General features: G+C 31.6%; 1 protein-coding gene and 1 long non-coding RNA gene across 3 annotated transcripts in view; one reads left to right on the top strand and one right to left on the bottom strand.

Moving 5' to 3' along the window:
• LOC145287723 (adenylate kinase 9-like) overlaps positions 1-12500 on the top strand; it is a 307372-nt gene that overhangs the window by 72991 nt on the left and 221881 nt on the right. For both annotated transcript variants that reach the window (XM_080135474.1, XM_080135475.1), the window contains exons 8-9: positions 2384-2458; positions 11578-11819. In XM_080135474.1, coding sequence (XP_079991600.1) covers positions 2384-2458; positions 11578-11819 — 317 coding nt within the window. The remainder of the gene's footprint in view (positions 1-2383; positions 2459-11577; positions 11820-12500) is intronic.
• LOC145287728 (uncharacterized) overlaps positions 1-12500 on the bottom strand; it is a 128173-nt gene that overhangs the window by 79519 nt on the left and 36154 nt on the right. The window lies entirely within an intron of this gene.

Genomic DNA, 12500 nt, shown 5'->3' with positions numbered 1-12500 from the left:
TTATAATGATTTTTTGCATAATCTGTATAATTATAATGATTTTTTGCATAATCTGTATAATTATAATGATTTTTTGCATAATCTGTATAATTATAATGATGTTTTGCATAATCTGTATAATTATAATGATTTTTTGCATAATCTGTATAATTATAATGATTTTTTGCATAATCTGTATAATTATAATGATTTTTTGCATAATCTGTATAATTATAATGATTTTTTGCATAATCTGTATAATTATAATGATTTTTTGCATAATCTGTATAATTATAATGATTTTTTGCATAATCTGTATAATTATAATGATTTTTTGCATAATCTGTATAATTATAATGATTTTTTGCATAATCTGTATAATTATAATGATGTTTTGCATAATCTGTATAGTTATAATGATTGTTTGCATAATCTGTATAATTATAATGATTTTTTGCATAATCTGTATAATTATAATGATGTTTTGCATAATCTGTATAATTATAATGATTTTTTGCATAATCTGTATAATTATAATGATTTTTTGCATAATCTGTATAATTATAATGATTTTTTGCATAATCTGTATAATTATAATGATTTTTTGCATAATCTGTATAATTATAATGATTTTTTGCATAATCTGTATAATTATAATGATGTTTTGCATAATCTGTATAATTATAATGATGTTTTGCATAATCTGTATAATTATAATGATTTTTTGCATAATCTGTATAATTATAATGATTTTTTGCATAATCTGTATAATTATAATGATTTTTTGCATAATCTGTATAATTATAATGATTTTTTGCATAATCTGTATAATTATAATGATTTTTTGCATCATCTGTATAATTATAATGATTTTTTTGCATAATCTGTATAATTATAATGATTTTTTGCATAATCTGTATAATTATAATGATTTTTTGCATAATCTGTATAATTATAATGATGTTTTGCATAATCTGTATAATTATAATGATTTTTTGCATAATCTGTATAATTATAATGATGTTTTGCATAATCTGTATAATTATAATTATGTTTTGCATAATCTGTATAATTATAATGATTTTTTGCATAATCTGTATAATTATAATGATTTTTTGCATAATCTGTATAATTATAATGATTTTTTGCATAATCTGTATAATTATAATGATTTTTTGCATAATCTGTATAATTATAATGATTTTTTGCATAATCTGTATAATTATAATGATTTTTTGCATAATCTGTATAATTATAATGATTTTTTGCATAATCTGTATAATTATAATGATTTTTTGCATAATCTGTATAATTATAATGATTTTTTGCATAATCTGTATAATTATAATGATTGTTTGCATAATCTGTATAATTATAATGATGTTTTGCATAATCTGTATAGTTATAATGATTTTTTGCATAATCTGTATAATTATTATGATTTTTTGCATAATCTGTATAATTATAATGATTTTTTGCATAATCTGTATAATTATAATGATTTTTTGCATAATCTGTATAATTATAATGATGTTTTGCATAATCTGTATAATTATAATGATTTTTTGCATAATCTGTATAATTATAATGATGTTTTGCATAATCTGTATAGTTATAATGATTTTTTGCATAATCTGTATAATTATAATGATTTATATAAAAAGGGTGGCCCTTTTATACAATTTGTCTAAGGGAGATAACTCCATTTTATTTAAAGATTCATTCATATTTTTTATACAAGAATTGGAGACGCAAAAGGCAAGAAATTATGAGAAAGGAAAATGCAACAACATGTTTTTAAAAACAAAGAGTTAAAAATAACTTTTTACGACTACATTTTTTATTAAAAAAAATATTGTTTAAAGAAAATGTGGCTGCAACTAATTCTTTATAACGTTATCAAAAAACAAAACAATAAAAATGTGACAATATTTCACAACCATGACCACGACTACTACTGTAATTCTTTTTTATTCTTGTCATTAAAAAAACGTACAGAAGCGGCGTATTCATTTCGTTTAAAGAAGTTTAATATTAAAAATGTTTTACCAATAAATGAGAAAATTTTAAACATGCCTCAGGGAAATTTAGACAATTGAGTTTCACTTTACAAAACTACCGCTCCAACCAACAGAGATATAGAGCCGGCATATTCATTTTCTTACAAGAATTATAATATTATAAATTATTGACACATTTATTAAAAAATTCAAAAGATGCTTAACCTGGATTCAGACTATCGACCTCTAGTTTACAAGACTGATGTTCTAACCAACTGAGCTATGACACCAGAATACTCATTCCAAAAATAGTACAACCATCACTACTACCTCTAACACCACCACCACCACTACTGTACTTCTTTTTGGTTCGTATTTAAAAAAAAATACCTTTCTTTGATTAGGAGTACATGATGGACCACAACCGCAATCGTGTGATCGAGCTCGATGCAAACCAGCCGGTTGAAATCTTAATTCAGGTAAGAAAAAAAAAAAAATTATTAAAGTTGAAGTTTTCAATCGAACAAGATTATCAAATAAAGTCTCCTCTACTTATATAAATGCCAATCTTTGTGTTCTGTATGGAAAAAAAAAGGTTAGAGAACCTACATAAAGGTTAAAGTATACGTCCGATTCTGTGACCATAACTGCCATCAATAATTACTGTGCAACTGTATTTATCGTGTTAGGATTAATCCATTTATTCTCTAAATAGGTAGTTCAACTTACACCATAAAAATAGCTGAATCATCAAGAAACCCTGGACATGATGATTATGCTGCGTAGTAACTTTCACTTACGATGATTATGATAGATACAGGTTCGCAAGTGTGCAGCATCCACAGATGCAGTTGTGGCCAGCCGGTCGACGCATATGGACATCTTTTTATGTAGAAGGAGTGCCGGCAGATTCCATAGACACGATTTCAACGATAATGTCTGACAGATCCTAGATATTTTTGCTCTTTCATTGATCTGATTGGCTTTGATAAAGAGGATGGCAAACGATCCGATGGACTGGCAAGTTGCTTATATTTATATATTATATGTAGTTACCTGGAGATGAGTCAATCTTTTTAATATATATATATACATAACCTATGTATAAAATTTCAAGTGTTTAAACCCAAAATTGGCGGAGGAGTTTGGTAGAGTTTTCAAAGGTCAAATCATTGAACTTTGGCCTCTTGACAGCCAAATTTCTGGCCGAAAACTGATTAAAAAGATTTTCCCAAATCTCAATATCCCTTTATGTCAAATGTCAAGTCTGTAGACTGAAAATTGACAGAGTAATTTGGTAGGGTAATGTACACACACACACACACATAGATAATTTCACTTTTATAGATATATAGATTACATGTAATTATATTCATGCAGATATTCTACATGATTTATACTTACATAATATTTGCGTAAAAAGCTTATAGTAAATACAAACCTCTTTCTATATATATATTTATGTATGCGTATATATATTGGTTTAAAAGATGTTGCCTATCAAACTCTTCTGTCAGTTTTTGGTCTACAGACATAAAACTTAATATATAGGATATTCAAACCCATGCAAATCTTTATATTTGAGTTTTAGCCGGGGAAAATCGGTACAAAAGTGTGAAAATTTAAAAATTGAAATTTGCCAAATGGAGGTCGAATGAGGACATTACGAATATGCTTGCATAACGTAATAGCTATTGGTACATGCTTTATTTTTTAGCCTTGCAGCAAACATGTCTTCATAGCTCAGGCATTAATGTCAAAGGAAAAAGTAAATCGTAAGTTAAACGTTTTGGTTTTGATTCTTGGTAGTGGTGCACAAGGCATTTTTTTTTTTTTTAAACTTTTTAAATCATTGCTATATATTGGATCCAATTTAATATAATAATAAATATGAAATCTGCATTAATCCAAATATCATATTTTAGCATATTTTACAACTGGGCAATGCTGGACGGCCTGCTAGTATAGTTTTCTTTTAGTTTCTTTTATTTCTTTACTATATACTAGCAGGTCAGCCCGGCTTTGCTAGGGCCCTATATACTGTTCATAACTTTATGTGCACATATATATATATATATATATATATATATATATATATATATATATATATATATATGCACATAAAGTTATGAACAGTATATATATATATATATATATATATATATTAAAAAGTTTGACTCATGTCCAGGTAACCTACATCTAAAATTTCAAGTGTTTAGACCCAAAATTAGCGGAGGAGTTTGTTACAGTCTGCAAAGGTCAACTCCTTCAACTTTGACATCTTGGCAGCCAAATATTCGTCCAAAAATTGATTAAAAAATGTTTAGACCCAAAATTAGCTGAGTAATTTGATAGGGACAGCAGAGATCAATTTTTTTTAAACTTTAAAATTTGACCCCTTAACATTTAATGTTTTAGGCTCAAATCAAATTAAAAAGTTTGATCCATGTCCAAGTAACTTACATCTAAAATTTCAAGTGTTTATACCCAAAATTGGCGGAGGAGTTTTGTAGAGTCTTCAAAGATTAAATCGTTGATCTTTGAACCCTCGACAGCCAGATTTCTGGCCGTAAACCGATTAAAAACATTTTCCCAAATCTCAATACCCCTTATGTCAAATCTCGAGTCTGTAGATTGAAATTTGACAGAGTAGTTTGGTAGGGAAATGTACACACACACACACATTTTTACTTTTATAGATGTATAAATTTAATACTCATATAGTTCTTTTGTATTTGTATATATATTTTTATATTTTTCATTGTTAATCTAAATGTTTTCAAGACGGTTTAGTTTTTATATCTTTATATTTGTGTAATGCTGACTTTCCTCCTGTTCTGATGAGAAGTATTTAGCTTCGAAATGCAAGGGTCTAAAAAGGTGTTTGGTATTTTTCTCGTTTATTCTTTCGCTATTGATCTGATGATATAATTAAGCTCAACTTAACTTTTATTTTTCATTTTTTTTATTTGATATATTAATTGCTCCTCTTCACCTTGTAGAGCTTTTACTATCTTGATAGGTTTACTTTGTTAAAAATATTTATTAGTTTCATTCATTACTATATATATATATATATATATATATATATATATATATATATATATATATGTATATATATATATACGTGTAAAAGTCAGGGTTGTGTTTTCCGTGTTACTAACTGTTTTTTTTTTCTCCAATTTAATATCATGGCGAGGAAAAAATAAAAAAAATCTGTAAAATTCTGAAGATGGCGTGTAACGCCGAAATATTAATTTTAAACAAGTAAATATTTGTTTATTTTCATAATAGTGCGTTGTAATTTGGCTTTCAAACGTATTTCATGCATATTTTATTTTAAAATTCAATCAACACTTATATCACAGAAAACACAAACCTTACTTTCATATCACGCTCACCAAACACATTCTTCCGGCATTTTATAATAACACCCCAGACAAGAACAAGTGGACGCTTTACTGACTATTTTTTTTTCTCTTCAATTTAACATCATAGCGAGGGGGAGGGGGATGTACAAATTTCTGAAGATGGCGTATAGCGGCAAAATAATTATTTTAAACAAGTAAATGTTTATTTATTTTCATAATATTGCATTGTAATTTGGCTTTAAAACGTATTTCATATGTATTATATATATATGTGTGTGTGTGTGTGTGTGTGTGTTAGATGAAAGGACTGTCCCCTTCTCATGTAAGTAAGAAGACATACTAGATAAGTGAAAATGATATTAGGATAAGACTAGAATCGATTCCATGGCAGGTGCTCGTCTGAACTCCAATCTCTGGTCCCCCCTCGCCAATCTTTCACGAAAAACACCCGTCTAGCTGAATCCATTGTGAAAAATTTCCCCCACTCTATATCTGTGCCTAAATCAAAACGCGGATTCCATGAACAAAGCTTCTTTCTTAGAACTGCACGCCTGTGGAACTCTGTTCCGTCTGCCTGCTTCCCTCCGGACTACAACTTGGTTGTCTTCAAGTCCAATGTTAACAAATTCCTAATGAACCGCCCTCTTAAGTAAACACTTCAGCAAATCTCCACACTAACGTAATGTACTTGCAATAACCCTTATCCCTGAGTGGCTTCCGGGCCTTGATAAGTGGTGATCACTGTGTAAAAAAAACAAAAAAAACAAAAAGAACCCTGTAGGCAGGTGTAAAAGATAATGGAAAATGGAATGTTAGAAATAAAGTCCATTGTGAATTCTGTTAGAAATAATTAAATATTGTTTATGCTGGAAAAAGAGTCGATTGTCCATTCTTTTAGAAATCTAGATATTAAATATGTCAGTTAAATGAATGGACAATGCGAGTTAAAAATATATTGTTTAAAAATAGGTTAGAATTAGAATTGAGGATTCTTTGTTTGCCAAAAGTGTGTTGGACGGACATGTGTAGAAAACGTGATATAGTCACGTTACTTGACAGTACATTTCTGACGTCATAAACAAAGGAAATTTCTCAATATATTGAACATATGGGTTCGAAGGTAGGAAGTTGATGAGTGAGAGTCAGATTGAGAGATCAAGAGAAGCGAAGGGAGAAGAGTAGACCATGTAGTCGAAAAGCTTGAATTCCTGACATCACCAATCGTCCGGTTGAGAAATAAAGAAACCAACTATGTTGTTTCATGTGGTCATTTCTTACAAGAGAAAAGGTAAATGTGTTTTTATCATCATCTTATAACGAACTCTTGTACAACCCCCTTACAAATTATGTGCCTCCTCCATCCTAACTATATATCCCCTCCTCTAATATGTGTACAAAGAACTGTTATAAATATTTTCCCATCAGAATTGTCATCACCATTGTTATTCGTGTATTATGAGTCCCCGATATGAACCCGTCATCCTTCCAATATAAACCCCCGACCCACTACACAACATATATATACTAGCAAAAAAACCCGGCGCTGCCGGGGATTGAACGTTATTGTCATCAAAATCCGTGAAATCGTCCATTTTACAATCAAATTGATTGCTTGCCTGCTCTAGTTGGGGACCTATTGTGGTGCAGTGGGAGGAAGCATTACATGCCTCTCCACAATACATTATAGTTTACATTGCACTGTAGAGAATCCATTGCTGCTTTTATAAATTTATTGTTTTATATATATAATGGATTAAATTAAAATGTAAAAATGTAAAAGTCAAGCTTCAGTTATTCTCCAAACAGAAACATTCATTTCGAATGCGTGTCTGTCATATAAAAAAATCTACTGTTGTGCGGTGATAATGGCTTGAATTTAAATTTAAAATGAAAAATACAAGGATCATGGTGCAGTTGTGCTTTACACAGAAACATTATTTTCGAACGTGCTCCTGTCATATCAAAGAAACTATTGTTGATTCTATATGGCGAGCCTTTTGGTTTGTATGGTAATAAAACTTCTCAGATGCACTTGTGATGTTAGGCTGTGTAAGGTGTTAACTTTAGTCAAAATCGCCTAAAATATTATTTCGATGATTGAGTATGGACATTTATTAAAGACACTCTAGTGCAAAACAGACCTAAGAACACTGCCAGATACATAAACTACCATTGTGTGAAAAGTCATAAAAATCAGCCATTTTCGAGTTTATAGCGAACAAACTCAGACACACATACAAAGTTCCTTATATATATATATATATATATATATATATAATTTAAAGGAGATTAGAACAATAGTCTAAAGAGCTGAGTGTATTTCAATGTAACAGTGAAATTACTAGTTTAATTAAAATACAGGAAATAGAAAGTGCTCGTTGTAATTTAGATATATAATAAGCTCGATAGGTAAATATCCTAGAGCTAATTCAATATTAAGTAATGTGATTGATAATTTAAAATTTAAAAATCAAATTATAATTAAATTAAAAATCCGTTTCATAAGAAGGAACAACAACAAAATCAATTATCTGTACGATCGTTTCGGAAAACAATGCTTTTTATTGTGGTAGACATCAAGTTACGTACAATAATTACATATAGTTTTTTAATAAGCAAGGTCTCCTCGTCAGCAAGTTTTGAAGGGTTTTTATTAAATTTAAAAGACACCATAAATAAACCTAGCATTAAAAGTAAGGCAGATGTATCTGAAAAAAATTGAAATAAAAGTTCTGGATTTAAAATTTATAAGAAAATTAATATGAGTTACAGATAGAAAAGAAATAGAGTAAAATATAGATTTGAATTTAAATTATAAGTTTGCTTTAAGTACCACATTACAAATATATACATGCATTGTTTTCCGAAACGATCATACAGATAATTGATTTTGTTGTTGTTCCTTCTTATGAAACGGATTTTTAATTCAATTATAATTTGATTTTTAAATTTTAAATTATCAATCACATTACTTCACACACACACACACATATATATATATATATATATATATATATATATATATATATATATATGTATATAGAGATATATATATCATCATCATCATCATCATCATCGGCGGTCACTCGTGTCCGAGTAAGACTGTCCTCCGTTGTGGCTTCTGTGGGTCCTCAGGTGAGCATAGAGCCCAATCCTAGACCCAATTTGTCTTGTGCAATTTGGGCAGATAAAGGTAGTGGTGGTGGGGTGAGGTTGGGTGTGTCTGGTTGATAATCTGTCCTTTCTGTGCTTGCGTTTATCCTCAGCAGCTTGATTTAGGTCACTACTATAAAGCGCAGCACCTTCGTGGACAGCGCTCCTCCATGCCAACCTGCTCCCAGCCACGTCCTCCCATGTCTCAAGGTCCATGTGAAACCGCTTTAGATTTACTTTGATGTTGTCCTTATACCTCATCTTTTGGCCATCCTGGGCACACTTTCCCTCAACAAGCTGAGAGTAGAAAATCTGTTTTGGGAGGCGGAGATCCGGCATTTGGACAACATGACCAGTCCATCTGAGCTGGCGTTGAGCAACAGTAGCGGTGATAGTAGGAATGTCAGTCTTTGAAGCCACATATATATATATATATATATATATATATATATATATATATATATATATTTTTTTTTTTAAATAAGGGGTTAGTCACCAACAATGTGTATTTTTTAACATTATTTTATTATTCCGTGTCTTGGTTTTTCATTGAGAATTATGTTTGGATCATTGTAATAATGTTTTTAAGTCATTGAAATCGTTTGTACGCGTTTCAGACGTTCTGTGATGCGTCCTCGTCAGAAATTATTTTCAAATGCGACATTGTTGGTGACTACCCCTTTATTTAAATATACATCTTTCTTTCGTTGGAATTTCTTAACCCATTTTATATATATATATATATATATATATATATATATATATATATATATATATATATATATATATATATCCTCTTTAATATAATACGAGGTTGAAAATTCAGTATGTTATTGCTATACATCTTATGAGATGACTGACCAATTTTTATGATTTCAACTTTAAATGAACAGCTACAGCAGGGATTGGAATACACCCTACTAAAGCCTGATTGTCACAGCTGGTGAATTTCAAAAATGCAATCCGGATGTGAAGACATTTTAGAAGAACGATATATAATAAAATTCTGTTTTAAACTTGAAAAAAATTAACTTGTTGAATTCTTCAGACTGCTTTTGAATCATCTTGAATGAAGTATCAATTTTTGAGTGGCATGAGAGATTCAAGGAAGGCAAGGAGTCTGTGAAAGATGGTGAGAGATGTGGAAAGAGTAAAGAAGTCAGAACACCAGAGTTGATTGGCCAAATAAAGAATTTCATGGATATGGACCGTCGTGTGTCTACAGAGACAATAAGTGCACAGTTTGATGTCAGTGTGGGAACTGTAAACATAATTATTCAATAAGAACTGAAGATGCAGAAGATTTGTGCAAATGCATCAGTCCACAAGTCCTTGTCACAGACTATTTGACCAAGACGGGCATCAAGAGAGTTCCTCATCCTCCTTATAGTCCAGACCTTGCTCCCTGTGACTTTTGTTATTCTCTAAGCCCAAGGAAAACCATAGAGGTTGTCGTTATTTTATTTATTTATTTTTTTTTACATGGAGTTCACCACTTATCAAGGCCCAATGGCCGCTCGGGGATAAGGGTTATTGTGTGTACAGTAATCAAAGGGATAGTGTAGCAATAGTATTGGAGAATTGATAAAGTGTCATTACTTAAGGGGGCCGTTCATCAGGAATTTGTTTGTGTTGGACTTGAAGACATCCAGGTTGAAGTCGGGAGGGAAACAGGCAAGCAGAACAGAGTTCCACAGGCGTGCAGTTCTAAGAAAGAAGCTCTGTTCATGGAATCTACATTAATTGAGGAAATGAAAGGGGCTGTGACTAAGATTATTAATACACTGACACAAGAAAATTTCCATGGGGATTTCCAGAAGTTGTTGGAGTGGTGCAACAAGTACATTACAGCTGGAGGAGATTACTTCGAAGGGGACTAGAGGTTCATGTATGTATTATCAATAAAAGTGACTGTACGAAAAAGTCTGGAAACCTCGTACATCAACATTCACAATGTTTTGTTGGATTCTTGAAATCCAAATTAATCTAACTACAACCATTTTCATCTTGTAATTCATATTTTCTTTTGTATCAAATACTAGCACGGGTACCCGGCGTTGCCCGGGTGTGTGGAGGTGTAGAAAGGAATCCGGGGGGGATTAAAAGGTGTTTTAAAAAAGTGGTATAATAGAGAGGTTCCCTGGTGTTGCCTGGGTCGAGTAAGGAACTCCAAGGGGCGGGGTTAAAAAAATAAATTGGTAGTAGCGGGAGGGGGAGGCGAAACAACAGTAGGCAGTTTGGGTAGAGAGAGAGGAAAAAAAAGTGGTAGTAGGCAGGCAGGCTGAACTGTAACACGAAGGAGGAAAGAAAAAAAAATGTGACATCTTTGCCGATGTCTCCACAGGCCAACCGGAAGTTCGGAATGTTGAAATTAAACAAAGTCAATCCAACAGATACGATGACTTTCAAAAATGGCGACGCAAAAAAACGACCCCTCCTTGTGGAAAACTGCCCAGTTTAGGGTAAAAGAATGAATGTTTTTGGCCAATTTTTCGATATTTGTCATCCGAAGAGTCGAGCTTTAAAATAATATGGATCTCATGAGGATCCGTTGCCTCGGTCGAAAGTTTTTGTGAGACACACACACACACACACACACACACACACACACACACACACACACACACATTTTGTCCTTTATATATATACTAGCAGGGCTACCCGGCGTTGCTCGGGACCGTATAAACAATGAAAAAACAAAAGCAGATATTGAACATATGTTTTATTCTTAGGGGAGAGGAATCTTTCATCTCAAGTTTTAGCGTTAAAAACAAACATTTGTCTTTTATATATATAGATAATGACAGGTTTTTTGGGGGCCCCCCTCGAAGATAACTGATCAGTTGACCAACTTCTAGTGGTCCGTTTGACGTGAAATTTCGATATTTGTCATCTGGGTGATGGGGCTTCGATATGATACCAAATTTGTCAAGTTTGGTTCCGTCTTTCAAAAGTTTTAGCGTTACAAACAAACATACATACATACACACAGACGTTTGGCTTTTATATATATAGAAGATAGAAGAAGAAGATATATATATATAGAAGATGTCACTATTCATTCTATTTTGTAGCAAATAATAACGAAATTGCAACTTTTGGGCTTGTCTCCTGCTGCCGTGCTACAACGACTGCACGACGATGAGGAAGAAGAGATGGTGGAAGAAACGGACCCAGAAGAAGTGCTTAAAACCTACAGCACAAAAAAGATAGTGTCGACGGCGTATCCGTGGAAGAGGAGTCGTTGGGGTAAACTTTGCCCTGTTGCTCTTTATGGCGGCAACATGAAGCCTGGTAAAGCAGAATTTGCTGTCAGGTATGTAAAACTTGTCAATTCTTTCCCTCTGCCCCACCCTGCATTCATCTCACATTGCTACACCCTTAGCACCCCCCCCCCATATATATATATATATATATACACAGAGAGAAAGAGAGAGAGAGAGAGAGAGAGAGAGAGAGAAAAAGAGAGAGAGAATAAATGACAAAAAACTATATTCCAAAATTCATGATGTTGACCATCTTATAGTTTATTCCTTTAATTCAGTTGACTTTTACAATTCTTGGCAGTATCTGTTTCATAGTGTAAAATCAATCATATAATTCTTATATCAATCAGTGAATCTATTATGCCCTTAACTCATCAGAAGAAATAGCAACAAACAATCCGTCAAAAGGAGATGAAATGTGATTTGATATGATTAAAATCCGAAAATTGGAAGAGAAGCTGCAAATACCTTTAATATGCTTCCATTACACCATTTTGAATTTTATCAAACTCAGATCAGATGCTGTCAAGAATTGCAAAAGTCAACTGAATTAAAGGAATAAATAATAAGATGGTCAACATCATGAATTTTGGGATGTAGTTTTTTGTCGTTTATTCTCTATATTGTTCTGTAATTACATTGAGCTTCTTAAATAAAAATTGATATACATTATAAGAAAATATATTTCTACAGAAATATATATATGTGTGTGTGTGTGCGTGATTATAATA

The sequence above is a fragment of the Euprymna scolopes genome, chromosome 11, assembly GCF_053919585.1.
Source record: "Euprymna scolopes isolate OS-2025 chromosome 11, ASM5391958v1, whole genome shotgun sequence".
Classification (NCBI taxonomy): domain Eukaryota; kingdom Metazoa; phylum Mollusca; class Cephalopoda; order Sepiida; family Sepiolidae; genus Euprymna; species Euprymna scolopes.
This window is presented reverse-complemented; position numbering and strand designations above follow the sequence as displayed.